Here is a 21,848-nt window from a genome sequence, read left to right as displayed (position 1 = left end):
TTTGGAATATGGAATAATTGGATGGGGATGTGCAAATGACACACCGATCAAACAAATAATAGTTGCAAAAAAAACTTTAATGAGAACTAGCTCCCTCGGTTTATTCAAAAAATCTTAATGTAAAATCTATAAAACAACTCAATGTAAAAGCTCTGTTATTTTACGCACATACACATTATTCTCTACCTTCCGTTACCAATACAAAAGTTACTAGATACTCAACCCTGATGCTGCAAAAAAATAAAAATAATACAACCTTCGGTCAAAGAGGATTGGCCTACTACTCGGTTTTGTGTACAATTTACTTCCATTATCCATAAGGAAAATTAGAAAATACTCTAAATATAAAATTGCTATTAAGAAATGGATAGTGGAGGTGGGTTGTGCACGCATCGATGAGTAAATCAAGTAAAATATATGTACTGTTTATGAAATTTGTTCTATTGGTTTGTATAAATTGGTTTTATTTGTTATGATTATTTTAGTTTATATTGTTTATTATGTTTATGATAATCAGGTTGATTAGATTAATTAGGTACGTATTTTTATTATTATTATTATTATGTTAACTTTGTTAAATAACTAATTTAAGACATGTTTCACATTTTGTAAAATGTTTCACCCCGTAAAGGAACATTATTCTGTATAAAAAATAAAATACAAACCATGTAAAAGTATAAATACATTTATAAAAAATAAAAATAAAATATTGTGATATGCCAAAATTTTCGTTGTATTATGATATGTGCCCGTTTACCGAAATTCTAATTATTTGTAATTTATTACATTCCATTTCAGTTTTTTTGCACCACAACAGGCCAGAAGGCCTAATTACAGTGGTGAATTACATCACAGAGCACCCAGGCTTGAGAAAAATCACATTTTATTTTTTGTGTTCTCACCGGGAATCGAACCCGCAACCTTCCGTGCGTGAGTCAAGCGTCTTGACCACTACACCACGGAGGCCGCCGGAGGAGTATTATAAAATACTGTGATATGTGTCAAAATTTTGAAAAGTTACTACTTACGTAAACCTTGACGAAGAAGCTTGTTTGCTTTGAAACCAATCGGTGGAAAAAAAAATTACAATTAGTGGTTCAAAACAAAGTTATTATAATGAATAACCACAAAATTATTGCTTCAAATATAAAATTTATAAATAAGTAACTTATTCATGTATGTGATGAAGCACTGTAATTTATTGTTTTTTTTGATAAAATAGTATATAACAGTAATTGTAGAGTATTTTTTCAAAAACAGTTTGTAGATTAGAGTTGGAAGACAAGTTAGAAACGCCAACTTGATAATTCCTTAATTTAATAATTACTGTAGCGAACGATTATTACCAGAGACTGTCTACAGAATTTTCAATTCTCTAATGTAGATGAGAGTAATTAGCATTAAAGTCAGCATACTTATAAAACGAATAGTTTAGACAAAAGGGTAACGGAGAAAAAAAATCATTTATATTCCTAAAAATGTTTAAAAAAATATATTTTAAAAATACCAAAAAAATTATGTGACGATAGTCGCAGTTTTGAGACTTTGTTTTTTTGATAAGGCAACCATTTAAGTCAACATTATTTCGATTTTGTTTATTGTTTAATTTGACTTTGACGTGAGATATATGTTAACAATGCTATGTGAGTAAAAAGTTTTATACTAATTAATTTCATTTCTATTTATTTTTATTTTTTTTATTTTTTTAAAATTTAAATCTTAAAGTAGGGCACACATATCATACATATTGTTATGTGTGTTCTAATAATAACATTACAAATATATTTAATTTATAAATTGTTTATCACATATGTCTTGACCATTATTTTAAATTTTGATATGTTTTTTTCTTCATAAATATTTTTTTCCATTTCGTAATACTTTTTAATTGCTTTAAATAAAATTGAATTTTGTGACTTTGCCTTTTTCCTAAATGGAAGTCTAATTTTGTTCTTTTCTCTAGTATTGTGATCGTGTTCATGCTGGTTCCGATCAATTTTTTTCCAAAATTCTGTTTTTTTATTAGAGTTTATAATTTTATGAACAAATATCATTGTATTGTAAAATATTTTTTGTTTATATGTTAATAATTTCATTTCATTTACCATCGACTTTACCCTCGTATATCTGTTTTTTTTCAAAATGATTCTAAAGGCTTTATTTTGTAATACAGTTAGTTTATCTATGTTTTCTTTGTTTGATAAAAATAAAATGCTACTACAGTAGTTAACGTGTGGTTCAATAATTGCTTTGTAAATAGTTTTGCAGGAGTCCTTATCAATAAATCTTCTGATCCTTCCCAAAATTAATATTTTTTTTGCAATCTTATTTATTACCATCTTAGCGTTTTGGTGAAATGTAAGTTTTGAATCCAACATTACACCTAAATATTTAATTTCAGTGACTTCATTAAGTTTTTCATTTTCTATTACAATTGATGGTGTAATTTCTATTCTTCTTTCTATTTAGAGAAAATAACTTTTTTTTTTACATGAAATGCATACAGAATATGAAAAAAATTGTGACTTACTTAAATTGGAAAAATATACTATGTAAATTTCTCATCGTGAATAATATAAATGCTCTGTAAATAACAATACATAGTTATGAAATGTTATGTTAGCAAACCATTATCATTATTATAATTAATAATTAATAATAAATTAAATTATCAACTAGAACATTTTAGGACGTCAAGAATAAAAATAATATTAACATCAAATATAGTGAATGATGATGAATTAAAATATAAAATTAATAAAATTTAATAAATATGAATAAAATTTGTAAGGTGTGTTTAAAAAATAATATATAAATAAATATATATATATATATTTAAAATGTAATAAACAACAATATAATTATTAAAATACATATTTTTTTAAAATATGAATAAGATTACAGAGATAATTATTTTAATTTATATTATGAAGAATTTTTTTTTAAATGTATGTGATACTCACAAACGCGCACTCATCTAACCAGCCAACCTCGACGTACACAATAAGTATATATTTTTCATAAAATATTTACTATCAGCAATTAATGCAAATTTGTCATGATAAACGTATTCCTGAATGTCGTCGATAATTATAGGTATCAAAATTAGAGGGACCTCGAATTGATCCTTGTGGTATGCCAGAAGTAACAAAAAACCAGTTGGATGTATACCCTGTAATTCTGTAGCATTTGATTTGTTTTCAATGTAAGAACAGAACAATCGACATAGATCACTACTTATGCCAATATCTTAGTTTATTTTTTTATGATAGAATTTTGTGTTAAACTTTATCAGTGCATTCAATCAATAGTATTTTATTTATATTACAATATGTCCAACAAAATAAAAATAAATAAAATAAAGTCATTTGACTTAAAATTTTGTTTATAAAAAATATCGACTTTGGTAAATCTATTGTTGTACTCCTCGGATGTTTTAGGTATAATAGAATGTTTTGCTTAGGTCAGGATGCCTAATTTCAGTGGTGAAGTACAACACATAGGCTTGAGAAAAATCCCGTAATTTTTTTGTGTTCTCGCCGCGAATCAAACCCGAAACCTTCCGAATGAATAAAGCATCTTAACCACTACACCACGGAGACCGATTAGAAAATGATTTTCTTTAAATTTCTAAAAATATCATCAAAATGTATGTAAAATAACAGATTTTGTCTGTTTGGTCTACAGTCTAGAGTTTAGACTCCAGATGGTAAACAAAATTGAAGTCTTTTAAGTTAAGGGGAATCGACATTTTTATTTGAATAATCATAGCTAGTTAAACATTTATTATTATTGCTGTGTTTTGTATAATATTAAAAAACTACTATTATTCCATTTTATAATGCTACAAAAACCTTTAAACAATTTAAACGATAAAATCAAAAAAAATTAGAACCTTAATCATAATTTTAACTTGGGCATTAATAAACGAGTATAATTATATTTTAAATATATAAATAAATCAGAAAAAATATTACAAGACGTTTTTCTTAGCTAAATAATACAAAAAATATTGAAAATGATTCTACTATTATATTATACAAAGCGGTTGAAAACAAGGCTCTTTTACATTTTTTCTATAGTAGTATTTGTCTTTCATTAATTTCGTGATATAAACCGTATTCCTTTCTATAAGCATTTTATTAAATCTCCCTTAAATGCACATTTTTTCTCGTTTAATAAGATGTTTTCGATATTTTTTCAGCAAACCGGTTCTTTTGGCTTATTCAAAGCCTTCTGCTTTTGATCCTTTGTGCCTTAATTACGTCTGGGACAAGACAGGAAGCCGAGGAACTTCTCTCTCAAGTTCCCCTTATTGATGGGTAGGTAAACGACAATTAGGCAAAACCTTTCCTGCAAAATAAAATATTTTCCCTTTAATATTTTATTCCCGGTGTAGAAATAAACCAGTCGCTTTTTGATTTATTTTGTTGATAAAAATAATACAAGTAAGTTTTTTATATGTTACAACGAGCGTGTCAAACCCAACCCAGCCAAGGCAAGAGTCACTTTCCGACATGAAACATAAATTTGGGTGAAACCGCATCATACAAAAAAATACGCAGAAAAATGTTGATCCCTAGAAAAGAATTTGAAAGAAGATTTGCTGAATTTAAATAATTGGAAAACAAGTTTTTTTTGTTTGCTTCTACTTATTCAATGAATTACATATATTTGTGTATTTTTTAAAAATTGTTTATTTATTTAGAAGTTTTGGAAGCTCTTGCATGTTTTACATATATAAATACAAAGACAGGCATGTTTTTTAGACAAAAGTAGTAAAAAATAAAAATGATTTAAGAAGAATACGAAAAATATTTTTTAAATATATTTACTTATTAGTAAAAAACATGGGTATACATATATTACAAACATATTTATATTGCAGTGGAGAGAAAAGAAGCGCATTTTAAAAATACTGAAGTAAAAGAGCTGAAACCTTTATCATGTGGGTGAGATTCATCCGGCTGAACCAATTCACATACTCAAAAAAAAAAGTCAGCAGATGGAAGAGTTTGGGAAATGTGGATGTTCAAACATAGGTAGAATGGTGAATGTTACACAGTGTATGAAGTAGCCGCTTAAATCAGCCAATGACAGGTTGTAAGCCCTGTAAACGCCTAGACTTCCATATTCCCTACTCAAAAATGTTTTTCCTCTCTGTTGCGACAAATTTAAAAAGTTAGGTCTTCATTAATGTCATTCCTAGTAAATATTTTCGAATTATCTTATGTTATCGTCAAAAACAATAATGTTTCCTTTAAAATTGTACAGTAATAGGTCATTAATATAAAAATAATACAATATTGTAGCCAAAATAGATCCCTGCGGTACTCCAAAATTTATTATTTGTATTTTTTTTCATTTAAAGTATGATTTGGTAGTTTGGTTCTACGCCTCGTAGTGTAGTGCTCAGCGCGTTTGTCTACCATGGAAGAGGTCTCGGATTCGATTTCCGACATCGACAATTATCCATTCGTTCTATATGACCAAACCATAGTATTAACCATGTCTTAATCTTATTAATAACACCTGTCTACGATTTAAATTCTCGTCTGGTTTCATCGTGTATAACCCAGAAATACATAAATTACCCACGCATTCGTAATCAAGAGGTCGCATTTCAACGCGTTCTCTCTGCTTCCATCCTTCCTCTGCCAATTCCATGTTTCATTACTCCCATGCACGTATTGTGACTAAAACTTAATTTTGAACTGCCAGACTTTCTTCAATTAACATATTTTTATAAGAAACTACTGTACTTAGTCCACCGTTCATTTTATTATATAATAAGCATTAATGTTATTTCTGCGATAGTCAGTATATGTGGTGAAACGGATAGTGGTTTGGCCGGATACCGTATATCCGGCTAATTGTCTTGTAAAACAATAAAAACACCCCGGCACTAGAATTCCTCTCATATTTTATTTATTTACTTAAAGATCTTCCAACTTCATGAGGAAAAAAAAGTTAAAATAAAAAAAAAAACATGTTTATAAAATAAACAGTTGTTTAAATATTTTCATAAATGATCACTTATTGATCAATAATTCGCTTATCAACATGGTTTGTTAGTTCATTTATTGGATAATCATAATGGTTTGGGGTCATTAAACTCTTGCGCTTTATTATTTTCTCACAAATAATTTTTGATAAACATTATTTATTTGCTGATTAATTCTTCTTATAGTGTTTTATGAAAACAAGGTTATTTTTCAAATACAGAGGGTTACATCCCTTTTTCCAAACACGGTCTATATCAATAAATCACTTTGGTGGCGTTGACTTCATGAAATTTCCGCAGTTGAATTAATATTAGGTAACTGTCAAATACTGTGCTTCTTTCCAAAATCCGGCCGGATACTAAGCAATTATTTGGTATCCGGCTAGATATTATGCTACTATCCGGTATGCAGTTAAAAATTCAGCTACTTTCCGGTATCCGAGATTGTAAAATTAGGCCGAATACTGGAGAGTTACCGGATATCCGATTCATCTATCATAATCAGTATTTTAACAAAATGTTAATCCTTTTTTCCAGACATAATGACTTGGCTTGGAATATAAGGAGACTATTGAGAAACCAAATAAACGATTTTAATTTTGATAGTGATTTGACGCTTGAAGAACCATGGTCTAAGTCATTATATTCTCATACTGATCTTCCGAGATTAAGGTCTGGAAAAATGGGGGCTCAGGTAAACAACTATTATATTTGTAAACTATATTTATATTTATAAAGTTTTATTTGTTGCGGGGATGTTTATTATTTTTAGGTACTACAACAGAGATATTCGAGGTTTTCCTGTAATTTGAATTATTGAATACCAAAAACATGTACCACTTTGGCTTAGAGAAATTTATCTTTTGTGGCCCCAAGAGCGTTCAATGTGTTTGATGAACATATTAAGATCTCGAAAACGAAAACGATTTTCAGGAAAAGTGTAGAAGATTTAGTTACAAGATATTAGGCAGAGCTTAAATATACTTTTCTTGTACTCTGCAACGGAATGTTAATGATTGATTATTATATCTACTACTTTTAATTGTGATTATGAATTATGAACACAAAATTACATATTATATAAGTTAAAATAGTAACGTATTTTAAACCCCATTAGACTAAAAATCGTGTGTTGAGTTGGGATAAATTTATAAAAGTTTCTAGTAAATTAGATATTATCAATGTTTTGAGTTTGTCCAAATTTTAGTAGACAAGGACTGGATTTAACTCATTAGAGAGCTATGTGATGACACGAGTGGAACAATTTTAAAATAACTAAATTTTAAAAAAGCATCATTTTTATTCCATTTCCGCAACTAATAGTGCATAGAGCACTAGATTGGTAAACCAATCGAAGCGTATTTATATCATTATTATTACATGCAGGTAGATCAGTCTAACGTTTCAGGTGTCAGTCCAGGGACAATGAAATATTCTAGTGTGTAAATACTCGTACCTTTTTAAATAAATATGTCATGTCAACCATGTCGAAAAAAGAACCCTAGACTTCTTGAATGGTAAGCAAACGCGCGGACCACTATACCACAGGGCCGAACCGTGTATAGAAGCGGTTATGCGCAACCATTATATTTGACTATCCATAATAATGTTTTACGGTAACTTTATTTACAGAAAAACAAACAAATAATTACTGTTTCTTATAAATCATTGCCACCATTTGTATTTTTCTTCAAATATAAAAAACATTATTATAAAGCGCGCCCAGCGCCAGCAATGAGCCAAGGAACTGGCCAATTACTCAAGCTTATTTCTTTATACAAATAAATTACAAACAACTAACTTTCGTTTAAATAGATTTAAGCATATCAGCTTTAAGCTACTCGCTTAAAATTAATGATAATAATTATAATTATAAAGTTTTCTATATTTTGAACATATTAAACCCAGTGGCGGGATTTTTCTCCTAGAGTAAACTTGCAGATTACACAAATTCTTTGAAGATTCTCGATTTGGAAAACAGTGTTTCAAACACTATTTCTTAAATACTATTTTTCTTTGAGATGATACTTTTTAATCGGCCAAACAACATTTCAATCGTAATGAGAATATCTAATACTGACTGAATTCATTGTGCTAATTTCTATAAACTTTTATATAAGTTATGCGTTAAATTAATGAATAATATAGCTACACAATATATTATATTAATAAGTTACGTCATTTGAGTTGATTTCATACATGAGAATTGTTGTTTCACGCAGAATCACGGAAAAAATTGCCATTTATAGCATATATCACTTACATTTTATTATGTTCCTACCACGTAGGTACAAATATATATATATTTTTTTAATGCTTACCTATAATAAACTAACTGTTTGCCACTGCTATACCATATGGCCGACTATGGTAATAAATATATTTTAAAAAACACTGAACATCCTCATCACTAAGCTTATGTTTATATTCAAAATTATTTATTAAATATTACGAAGTAAACGCCATTCATAACTGTCAGTAATAGACACATTCAATATTTCTTATGAAACCAAAAGCTATTACTTTATTTTCATTTCCTTGAAAACATACGAAAAAATACAGCAACTCAAAACCCTTGGATCCCTTTTCTACGAAAATTTACTACCAATATTGTGGGTTTCATGTTTCAGCCCCAGGAATATAAATTTACTATTTATTGATATGCCAACCGTTTCGGGTATTTCAAAATATCCAGCGAATTTCTAAAGAAAAACACAGGATAATGTGAATTATCCCAGAAAATAAAATTCATTTTAAAGAATCGGAAAGTCGGTCTCGTGGTGTATGGTCAGCGCGTTTGCTTACCGTGCGAGAGGTCTCGGGTCAGATTTCCGACATAGATGATATGAAATATATTACATTTTACATATTTGATCTAACATGTTCAGTTCTTTATACAACAGATAAAATTAAATATCTTGGTGTTTTCATAGACCAAAACCAAAAATGGGAATATCATATTAGTGAACTAGTTAAACCTTAATTCCACACAAGTCAAGGTCAAAATAGCTTTGTCTTCGAAGGTGTCAAAAATTACAATAATCTCCCTACTGAAGTAAAGTTATTTAAACTTTTATATCAATAAATAAATTCAAGGTAAATTAATAATTTTTTTTTTAACAAACGTAAAAACTGCATTTAATTTTAATAAGTATGAATAAATTGATAATTTCTGTTTTTCTTTTTATATTCTTTAAGCTCTTTTTTCTCATGTACTCGTGTTTTCAAAATTACACAAATTCTCATAAATAAAAACTATAACAGTGTAAATTTCTCTCCAACACAAGAACTAGTCTCTTTTTTGGAGAGTTACAGTTATAATATTTACTAGATGTATAAAGGTAGATTTATGAAATATATTGGTTATTTAACACGTAACAAATTTTTGAATTAAGCTGCATTTGGTTTACTAATGTAGTTTTCTATACACCCATGGGTGCGGACAAGGTAAAAGTGATGACGATGATATCAACGAAATTCCTTAGTAAAGTTTTATTATTTTGATCTATTTAAATTTGTTGCAACAAAGAGGGAATACGTTTTTGAGATGGGAATTCGGAAGTCTAAGCATTTACAGGGCTTATAGTCTGTCATAGGCCGGGTTAAGTGATCACATTCACCATTGTATCTATAGGTAGTTGACATAGTCACGAACGTTTTGTTTTGTTTGTTTTTACTTACTTCATATAACCATATTGTGTACTAATCGACGCTGGAAAGGAAAAAATTACCAAGCGACATGTGGCAACTTTAAAGAAGAGCCAATCATAGTTTTTTTTTTTTTTTTAATTTAATGACAAAATCGCAAAAATAGATATTATTTTTTAGTAAATCCTACATAATTTAAATAAAATAATACATTTTTTTTTTTAAATTAAATATTTACCACCCTCTAAGAATGAGGATGTGATTCGCCACTGAAACTGGGCATCCTGGCTTGTTGTGGTGCAAAAAAACACAAAATACAATTATAAATTAACAAGTTTTTTAATGACTCTCGAGGGGGTGAAATCCAGTTTTTTATCTACGAACATTTGGACAAACTCAAATATTGTAACAATAATAAATCACTGCACTAGTGCCATAATTCAGGAAGAAAATACAGGAATACATTTGTAGGAAGAAAGTTTATACCGCCTTTCCTCTTAACCCATTTTCTCAATTGAAGTAACATGTACCTAATTACACAAAAACCCCAGAATTAAGTATTGGATACGAAACATCATAAAGTTAGATATTTTATTGGAATATTACGAGTCACGTCTTCAAGTATTCTTGGGAAATATACGATTTGCGTTTCATCTCCCATTATGACTTTTCATATTTTCCTTTATTGAAAGAAATTCTTCTTTCTGCGAACTATTTTCATTCTTTTTCTCTTCTAGCAGCTATTTCGTAGAATTTAGGACATCGAACAAAGGAAAGAATGGCATTGAAGTAATAATTATTCTTGGTAAAAATGTTTATTACTACAATATTCTCTCGGCCAAATATTTGGTTGTTTAACGGTTTGTGGACATTTTTTTTTAATAAGGTCGATAGAACAATATACTCAGTAAGAATTGTGATTTAATTGAATTTAGTGAATTTATCTACAATATTGATTGGAGGGATTTGAATAGGAAACTCCTTGATAATTTTCCGAATGCTTGAGTTTAATGTTTGCCATATTGATGTGCCATATATAAATGTTTTTTAAATATGTTTGAAATTTATTTTTTATGTTTCTAATCCTATATTTGTGGTGATATACTCGTGTGTCTGTGTCATATAATTGCTAGTCCCATCTCAACACAGGACTTTTAGTCCCCTTGAGTTGGGACTTATTGTCTCAAATAATGTACAATGAACTTCTAATGTAAATATATATATATATATATATTTTTTATAATAAGGGCCTATGAAATACTGAAAAGTAAATTTAAAAAAAATTGTACTTAAAAGGAGATATTTTTAAAAAGGAATAACCATCTAAGCCTCTTTTTAATTTATATAATACTGATTTTAAAAACTTAAATATTCAATTTAAGTCAAATGTGCTACGTTTTTTTTTAAAATTCCTTTAGGATTAAAGGAAAAATCAATCAGGTAAGGAAATTTTGACAAAAAAAGATCTGCTGAAAATGGCGGCAGAAAATTAGCCTTTTAATCATTTAGTTTGTCGAAATCGATAAACACAAAATACCATAATAAATTGAAAATATGCTTGTGTAAAAATAAATGAATGTAGCGCATTTTCTTAACACATTGTATTTTTTTAAATATACACTATCCTCCAATCCAACACAGATTTTAAAGAAAAGATATTTCATTTGGTTAAAATTTTATATCACGTTTTTAAAATCAACATCCTGTAAATTTTAAATGCGTTTGTGTAAGTTTTGCGAACGCGCCAGCTCTAGTTAATCAACCAGTACTGGTCAGGACATAAGCCAACAACCAGTGCCTGAGGTTTAATCTATCAATATTGATATACTTACAAGAGGGTGAAATCAAGTACTTGCCATTAAACTTCAAACGTTTGGACATATTCAAAATTAATATTGTTCACGATTAAACAATGGCAAAATTGTGAAAATTATCCATATTTCATTATACGTTACAGATTTAATCTATTTATAAAAAAGGCAATGTTCGAATGGTTTTCCTCGATAGACTCGATAACTACCATACCGATTTACGTGCGGTTTTCAGATAAATGTACATCTTTGCCGCGAGAAGGTTTAAAGCTCATAAAGTCTTCAATTTATCAAGTACAAAAAAAGTTGAGAAATTTTCAAATAATCTCACCCGCATAAATAAAAGTTTCAGCTCTTTAATTTCATAAACATCAACAGATGAAAGAATTAAAGGAATACAGATGTTCAAATATGGGCAAAATGGTGAATGTTACACAGTGTGTAAATTGGCCACTTAAACCAGCCAATGACAGGTCATAAGCCCTGTAGGTGCCTAGACTTCTATATTAGCTTCTCTTTAATGTTCTTTATCTGTGTTGTAATATGTTAATGACAAAGTGGTTTTATTTATTTTATTATAATCAAACTGTATTTAACAAATTTGAATTTCTTTTTTAATATTATTTCATGTTAAAATATTTTTTTCTTGAAAAAAATGGAAAGGTAATGTGTGGTCACTGGATCTGATGGGTTAAATTCCTGGCAGGGTAGATGTGAAATATTGATTTTTAAGGTTTATCGACAGTAATATTTCATTGTTCCTGTATCAGATGATCAAACTAGCAATAAAGTTGAAAAAAATCAAGTCGAAAACATTTTTTTTGAACCACAACAGGCCAGGAGGCCCAAAATCAGTGGTGAATTACACCACGGAACACCCAGTCTTGAGAAAAATCACATTTAAACTTTTGTGTTTTCACCGGGAATCGAACCCGGAACCTTCCGTGTATGAGTCGAGCGTCTTGACCACTACACCACGGAGACCGCCGGACTACGCTGCGTTTGTTTTACCAATTAAGTGCTCCATGCACTACTAAGTTTGGAAAGGATGATGATGATGATGATGATAGTTTACAATCCAGGATTATATGTATATATATTTTTTATCTAAGTTGTTAAGTATTACTTATAATACCATATTTTGGGCGTGTGTGATACTTATAAAGACCTAGTAATTAAGTGCTTCATATTATTAAAATATTTTTTAATACCTGAATTACCGGTTTAATCAATCGAATTATTATTTATAAATCTTTTACTAAAAATAAAGTCATAAATATTAACTTACAAATAAGAATATAGATATAAAACATTCTCAATAAAAAAACTTATCATGCAACATTATCCTAGCTTAGCGAAATACGTTTACAGTAGCCGGCATTAAATAAAGGACATCGGGCTTAAAAAACAGATTGCCAGCCTAATCGGCTTTATAGAGCGTCGTCTTTGTCATTCATACTGCTGCAAAGCTTGTGCGACAGAGACGTCGTTGTACAAAGTCGGCAGTCTCTTTCTTAGGCAGGATGCACTTTATTTACTGGCGGGTACTGTACATACTCGTAGTATGGGATAAAAAACATACTTATGTTTTCAAGTATTAAAACAGTGGAATTTACATTTGGTGATAAAGTTCACAAATACAAATAAGAGCGTTGTACCTACTGACATATTGTAAATAGACACGTTATTCTTTTACTAGCTACATCTTAAAAATAGCAAATATTGCATTTAAGAATATAATACATATATTTTATTATTATTTATTTATTCAAAAATTTTCGTTTAATATTTTCAATGATATAGAAATAATAGACGAGTGATGTTACACAGTGCGTAAAGTGGCCTCTTAAACCAGCCAATGACAGGTCATAAGCCCTGTAAATGCCTAGACTTCCATATTCCCTTCTTCAAGGTATTCTCCGTCCCTGTTGTAATTTGTTAATCTTAATCACTCCCGAGGGGGTGAAATCCATTCTTTTGTCTACAAACATTAGGACAAACTCAAATATTGTAATTATTTATGTACTTTAAAATTGCGTAAAATTACTTCATATTTCTTCAAAAATGTTGGGCTTCATACACAAAATATCCAAGCCATTAAAAAATGCAGCATCATTAATTTGTTTGTATAATTCTCTCGTTCGTTTCAATTTGGAATTTTAATGTGCGTATTGTTTAGTCATCTCGTTATGTGACTTATAAAAATACCATTTAAACTGTACTGATAAAATTCCATCGTTCTTTGTCATTTAAATGTAAGATAGGCAGAAGACTTCAATGTTATGAAGACGCTAAAGACGCTTAGACGAGTATTTTAAAATTAAAAAGTTAGAAACTAGGAGACAAATTGCAAATATGATAATTCACAATAATTTTGATTCAGTGTTTTGTGATGAAAATGTGTAATTGTACGTTCCCCGTAGGCGTCAGAGATCACCTGATACCTTTTACCTTACAATTTTACAAAAAATATGGCACATTTGAACCCTCTTGCAGGAATGTCAAGACTCCATAACAAATATTTTTAAAAGTTAAGATTGATATTTACAATGATTATAAAAAAAGTATTGTATTTATTTTATTTCATTTATTGGGGATATCAACAGTAATACATGTTAAAAAAATACAACCAATAAAATATACAGAGAATAAAACCAATGACAGATATTCACAGAAATACATTAAATACACGTACAATACATACTAGTGTGTTTGTGTGAGTGTAAGTGCGTGAGAGGATGGGTGAGTGGGTGTTTTATTGGAATGATGGTGGACATGTGTGTAAATATTATTGCCCAAGTGTCAAAAATTAAACAAAATATTAAGAATTAGAGATAATATAAAATTTTATTATAGAAACTAAGTATAAGACAAAAAAGTGTGTTAAAAAACGCGCATTTTAAAATGCTATTTTTTTACAATATAAGGGGAATGTTCAAATTATATTCACTAGCTTAACGTATAAGTGGAGAGTTCTGGGCAAAATTTTTACGAACTACTGGCACATGAAATAGAGAGCTCGACGTGTGACGGGTGCGGTAGCCAGGGACATTTAATGATAACTCCGACATAAAAGCCGGACTATCAAGGTGTGTATTGCTGTGTTTCTGAAATCAAATGTTGAATCTTTAGTTTCGTGTACGTAAATTAATTTTCGTTTCTTCTATTACTTCTTAAATCTTCTTATTTTCTATTTTTTTCTTTTTTAAATAAAAAAATAGGCTTTTCCTTAAATAAACCTTTATAAACAAAGTTTTGAGTTTGTCTAAATTTTTGTAAACTAAAACTGGATTCAACCTCCAAGAGAGCTGTTAATATTAACATATTACAACAGAGATGGAAAACATTTTAGAGAAGGGAATATCATCATCATCATTTCCTTTCCGCACCTAGTAATGAAAAGGGCACAGCATTGTTACGCCAATCGCAGCGTAGCTTGATCATTTTTGTAACATGAGGGTAAGGTGATTAGTATTATGCTTCAGGTACTAGTCTAGGGACTATGAAATATTCTAGCATAAAAACACCCTTTTAAATAATATTTCCTATCAACCATGTCAGGAATCGAACCCGAGACCTCTTGCATGGTAGGCAAGTGCGCTGACCATTACACCACGAGGCATCACGAGGCACCACGAAGGAATATAGAGTGAACAAATTTAATCAAATGAATCTCAAACACATTAATGAAGGTTTCAGCTATTTAACTTCACAAACATCAACAGATGTAAGAGTTGAAGGAATATAGATGTTCAAATATAGGTAGAATGGTGAATGTTACAGTGTGTAAAGTGATCACTTAATTTTAAATATCTTCTTATTTTAATCAATAAAATATACTTTTAATATAATATTCTCATTTTTAGAGACAAAAAAATTGTTTTCTAATATTATAACTTTTAAACTTTTTAATATCTAAAGTATTCTTCCGGTGGACTTTATTTCAATTTAAAATGAAATGTTTACCCACACACAGGCCATGCGTTTGTGTGTATTTTTTGTGTTAATGTAATGGTTTTTTTTATATTTGTAATTTGTGTATACCTATTGTAAAATGCAAAGAAAAAAATATATAAAAAACAGTCATTGACAGGTCATAAGCCCCTTCTCTAAAATGTTCTCGATCTCTGTTGTAATATCTTCAATATTTTTTTTATTAATCAAACTGATTTAATTGAACTACACATTTATTTTATATAATTGATGAAAGACGGTGGAGTTCTTAAATTGAGGATATATATATGAAAAATGATAATAATGCAAACTTATAAATTGTATGTGTTTTACGAAGCCTTGTTGAACGTCAAAAAAAACAAAATATTTACATGCTTTATATACATAGTTTTACATATTTATTTAATAAATAGTATTGTACAACATTATTTTTTTTTTTGGTATGTGTATTTTTGTAAATACACAAATCTGGATTTCTTCCGGGAGTAGGTATATATTTTTTTATCAATATTCCTACAGAGATGAGGTAGAATTTTTTTTTTTTTCTAAATTCAGGTAAATCGAATATCGATAATCCTGAATTTGGAAAAAAAAAAAAAAAAAAGAAAAAAAAAAATTCTACCTCATCTCTGTAGGAATATTGATAAAAAAAAAAAAAAAAAAAATAGTATTGTATTCACACGTTAAATTGAATGCATATACCGCTGTCAGTGTAGTAAATGCATTTTCACACCACGCGTATCGGCAATACTCTTACATAGTAGCGTCACGTCTAATCATGGAAGTCCGTTAATGAATAAAGACATGTATGTAATGCAATTAATTACCAACGAATTGAAATGTTATTTCCTTCACTCTCTACGCTCGTGATGTGTCTATTCAATTATGCACCCTTGTTTTACACCAGTATTCATTATCATATACATATTGCGTTAACCGTACAAGGAAAATTATAGAACTCGTTTTTAATTTTATTTTTATTTATTTATTTTTGAAACCAACACAGTCATGGTATTAAACAATACATAAAGAATAACAGCGAATAACGAGACCGAAATTTACCAATATTTTTTTGAAAAATATACGTAAATCAAAAAACGTAGTACTTTATATAATTAGTAAACATATTATTTATATTTTTATGTATTTCATTGCTTTATATTTGTTTTATTATAAATTATACCATATTATTTATGTTTATGTAACATGTATTCTTGGCACATATGTACTTTGTATTTGTATATTAACGATTTTTTTATTTCTTATATTTGATTAGCTAGGCATTTATAATTAAGTAGCTTTAGTTTTTCTTTTTTATGTTATTGTTTTATTAGTATAGGACTACGTATGCTCTAAAGATAGAAAATCTCCATTTTAGAACTGGCTGTGCCATGTTAGATGGAGACTATCATAAACAGAGAACACTCAGTTTTCACTTTACATTGATTGGTTTTATATAGATTCCCTATTATTAAGTATGTATATTATTTTTTTGCAAAAAAAAAAAAAAATAATAATTATAGGTTTCATACAAGAACAAAAATATTTTTAAAAAAAACAAAGCGTACAGTTCGCTAGGGGGTAAAGGAAGTGGGATGGGAAAATAGGGAAGGAAGATAAGAAGAACGAATAGTAAGTTAATATAAAACAATAAAAAAATAAATAAAAATGTCCATAAATATACACATACAACATACATACATACATATACATACACACACATCCATATATATACATACATATATATACATACATACACATACATATATAGATATACATACATAGAAACACACATGAACATGCATATATATATATATATATATGTGTGTATGTATATATATATATTTATATATATATACATATATATATATATATATACATACACATACGTTAACACATGAACATATACGCATACACTAATGCACATGCATACGCCTACATATATATAATTAATAATAAAATAATTAAAACAAATAAGTAAAACAATCAAAAAATAGCGAGTGACGAGTGACTAAAAATTTCGCTAGTGTGAGATGTCTATCGCAATTTTGAAATACTTAAAAAAAAGTATTTTCTTTCGTTAAAAAGATCTATCGCGCTAAAATTTTTATAGTATGACGAGCATACTCGATAAATGTATTCATTTTTACCCAGATTCATAATACACTTTAATTTTAGTCGTGTTAGTTATTTTGCAGAAAATAAAATGGTTGTTCATAATTCAACGCACAATATCCAAAGGCCTACCACAGTGTAAATGCCCTTAATATTGATTCCTTTTTTTATTTTTCGTATCAAAAATTGTAAAATTGATATTTGTGAAAGTTAGTTACAGCAACTGTAGATAACTATTAACACTTTGTATCCCGGAGCCGCGTAAACATGTGATTATATAACCACACGTTGTGTCGCGGTCCCGTGCTTTCACGTGGTTTACCAGCTGTCTAAAAAGTGCATTTTATTGACATCTAATGACTTTTATTAGTACTTTTACGCAGCTGGTAAACAACGTGAAAACAGGGGACCGGGAGACAACGCAAGGTTATTATAATCACATATTTTACACGGCTCCGGAATACAAAGCACAAAAAATAGTGAGACCCTGTATATGTGCGAACATTGCAATGTGGCTCTCTGTTGGCAAAACCATCATACAAAAATGATTTATTTAATTGTTTCAAATAAATATGAGAGGTTTCAATTGGTTTAGTTCAGTACTTTCATAATAATGACAATTTTAAGAAACCCTTTGCAAATCATGAAATATCACAAAAATGGGCCCAACTTAGGGTAAATTATATGTGTATTCAGCCAGTAATCAAAGTGTCAAAAAAAATGCGATGACAGAAAAATTAGATGAATAGCTATTTGAACATAGTTTTTCTGTCACTCTCTCACGGACGTCTCCCCGATATAGCGTGAAAAATACAACTGCATGTTGGACTGATATAATCAGTCCAACATACATATATAAAATCGATACAATCGAGGATTCGTTGTCCGTTTTTTGGCAACCCAAAACTAGACAGATTTCGGTTTTTTAGAGAGTATCAAAACGTTTTTTTTTGTGTCGGTACCTTTTCCGTTTTCCTTCCTTTCCGATCTGGAAACAGGGTTAATAGTAACGCAGTAGGCAGTAATATTAGTAGTTCACAATCGAGTCCTGGTGCCGATCCTTTTGTATAGGAGCGAAGAATGGAATTGTAAAAACAAGCGAGAAAATAGGCCGAATGGTGTCTAAGAGCGATCCCTGAGGTGAATGTGTGGTAAAACAATGTTACGTAGGTGTACAAATGTGGAGATCCATGCATTTCGTAAGGCAGAGATAAGTGAAAAAATCAAAAAATGACATTTAGATCGAATGGACAGCGAAAAAATGAAAAAGATTTACGATACAAATGTTGATAAGTATGATCGAGAAATACGCAAGACAAAATCTAACTAATGCTTGAAGATGGACAAGTCAAAAGGCGAAATAATCGGCGCATAAAAAAATGAATGAATGTAAAGGGAGCGAAGACAGTATGCAAAGAAATAGTGAAATGGCGTTCTCTCTTCTCTGCTTACCCTTACGAGCAAACGGCGTGTTGGTTTGTTTTTTTGGTTTTCAATTTTTAAAATATTTTTTTATTTATTAGGGATATCAACAGTAATACATGTAACAAAAATATAACAAATAAAACATACAGAGAATAAAACCAAAGACAGATATCCACAGAAATACATTAAATACACGTACAATACATACTAGTGTGTTTGTGTGAGTGAGAGGATGGGTGAGTGGGTGTTATATTGGAATGAGGGTGGACATGTGTGTAAATATTGCACAAGTGTCAAGTGCTGAAAATATAAATATATATAAAATATTAAGAATTAGAGATAAAATAAAATAAGATTTTATTATTATACATATTATATAATTAAATAATTTGTTTTAGTTTTGGTCAGCATACGTTCCTTGTTCAGCGCAAAATAAGGACGCAGTCCAACTAACCTTCGAGCAGATCGATGTCATTAAAAGATTGGTTTCGCAGTACCCAGACTCCATGCTTTTTGCTACTTCAGTCAGTGGTAAGTTATTTTTATAAAGACAATGTATATTATAACTCTGTGCTTATTTTACTTTTTATTACTTTCCCTAAAAACATTGTTTGTATGATTATAATACATTTTTATTGATTAATCTTATTGGTTAAACATTTCTGTATAGTATTGAATAATTGTTTGGAAAAATAGTACCTTGGAAGGTGCCAAAGCCTACTGTCAACCCTTCCATTCCATGTGTTAATTGAAATAAACACGGAATTTAAGATCAACAGAGATGAAGAACATTTTAAGAAGTATGTATGTAAGAAGTATGTAGATGTATATGGAAGTCTAGGCATTTACTCTCTCTCTCTCTCTTTCTCTCTCTTCACAACAATTAAGGTTTCAGCTCTTTGACTTTACAAACGTCAACAGATGAAAGAATTGAAGGAATAGATGTTCAAATATGGGTAGAATGATAAATGTTGCACAGTGTGAATGGTGGCCACTTAAACCAGCCAATGACTGGTCATAAGCCCTGTAGATACCCGGACTTCTTTATTATCTTTCTAAAATGTTATTTATCTCTGTTGTAATGTGTTAACCTAAAAACCAGTTCAAGAACCGTTTGGATTATTTTTTGAAGGAAGACTAACGCAGGTGAAAAGCAGAACACGAGATATAGGCGCATCAGCAAAAGCTGCCTGTCTATAACCAATAATAATAATAATAATTTTATTATAACAGTGGCGTGGCATCCCTGTATTTATTTACTTTAAGGTGCTTGTTTCTGCAACCCACCAATATATTTCATTATTTGGATTGGTCGTGGATCGTACCTGGTTTGGACAGCCCTGATCAAATTAATGTTCCATCTTTAATTGTGACGGTGACGCTAATTCACTGCACGTTTTCGTCAATAAAGGATATTGGCATTACTTTAGATCAGTGTTTCCCAAGGTGGGGCGTACGCCCCACCGGTGGGGCATAACGCCTCAGAGGTGGGCAACATGCTTCAGAGATGGACAAAATGGAAAAAATGCCTGAGATGTACAAAATTGAAATGTACGGCAAATTGTGCTTAAAATAGAATGAAACTCGTTGAAATTTATTAATTACTCGTAACTCGTTATCATTACTATCAAACTTATATGTTATTCTTATTTATATATTATGTAGGTGCATATAATATGCATTTTTGTGTTCATTTTGAATCAACGTTCGCGTATTGTCAAACCTTATTTTATTGTTGTCATTATTTCGTATTTACTGCATTTTGTGGTTACCTACCGTATTGTATAGGACTCGTCGAACATTATTCATTCGATGTGTATCAGTTAAATTTTAAAATAAAATGCTTTTTTTTTCAGAATACGGTTTTGAAATTTAACATACCTTTAAAAAAAGAATACAATTTATATCATTTCTTGATTTGAATTTTAACAAAAAGGTTTCTAACTTTTTACTACGCTCTTTATTGTACCATTTTTAATTTAATTACAAGTTTTAAACAATTATTTTTTTATACTTACGCACCCACAGGGGGTGTGGGGGACACACGCACCCTCTCCCTCATTCATTCCCACACGCACATGTATCCTCTCCATCATTCATTCACGCATACACACATTCACATCCACATGAATACAAACGTCACACAAACACAATTACTAAACTTCTTTTCTTATATATTATGTGTCATTATATTTACAGTGGATTTTTTTAATTGGCTTTAGTATTGTTAAGATTTTTCTACTTGTTTTGTTTATGTAAAAGCTGTAAAAATCCCAAATAAATTTCAATAATTATCTAAAAACACAGAAACTGTGCAGGTGAACAGGCATGGATTTGCGAAGAAACTAACACAAAATATCGTAATATTACTTTGCATACCAAAAAATTATTATCACCCTTTCCCTCATCTTATTTGGTAGGGTTTTAGCGCCATTTTTTACTCATTTAAAAACGAAATCGACTAGATATAACCAATAGAGGGCACCTAAGACTGAAATTAACTAAGTTAGATCCGGACATCAAATTTCTTTGTGGCACGCGTAACTGAATTTTATAATGAATTAGGTGTCAAGATATGTGTGTTTGTACTCAATTTCAATTGTCACTTGTGTTTTATTATCGTTTTTATTTTTATTTTATTCTACTGAATAGGTTTTATTTAATTTTATTAGGGGTTCATATGTTTACAAACATATTACAATATGATCAAAAAATTTACCTGCTGTTTAATTAAAAAAGATGCCATGGGGGGCATCTGACTTTTGAAAAGACTACGGTGGGGCATGGCATAAAGAAGGCTGGGAAACACCGCTTTAGATAGTACAGTGGTTCTGAACATTTTTGAAGTCAGGGAGCACTTTTGATCGTAAGGAAAATTCACGGTCCACTAA

At 29.7% G+C, this 21,848-nt stretch overlaps 1 protein-coding gene across 1 annotated transcript in view; it reads left to right on the top strand.

The window, feature by feature from the left end:
* The first annotated feature begins 1,597 nt into the window (after positions 1-1,597).
* LOC148284816 (dipeptidase 1-like) overlaps positions 1,598-21,848 on the top strand; it is a 148,730-nt gene continuing 128,479 nt past the window's right edge. The window contains exons 1-4 of the mRNA XM_088234729.1: positions 1,598-1,643; positions 4,205-4,322; positions 6,542-6,698; positions 19,356-19,488. Coding sequence (XP_088090855.1) covers positions 1,628-1,643; positions 4,205-4,322; positions 6,542-6,698; positions 19,356-19,488 — 424 coding nt within the window. The 5' untranslated portion in view covers positions 1,598-1,627. The remainder of the gene's footprint in view (positions 1,644-4,204; positions 4,323-6,541; positions 6,699-19,355; positions 19,489-21,848) is intronic.

Source organism: Micrasema longulum, unplaced genomic scaffold (assembly GCF_059751315.1).
Source record: "Micrasema longulum isolate JH-2025_06_02 unplaced genomic scaffold, ASM5975131v1 h1tg000087l, whole genome shotgun sequence".
NCBI lineage: Eukaryota > Metazoa > Arthropoda > Insecta > Trichoptera > Brachycentridae > Micrasema > Micrasema longulum.
The sequence above is the reverse complement of the archived record's forward strand: the minus strand, read 5'-3'. Positions and strand labels throughout refer to the sequence as shown.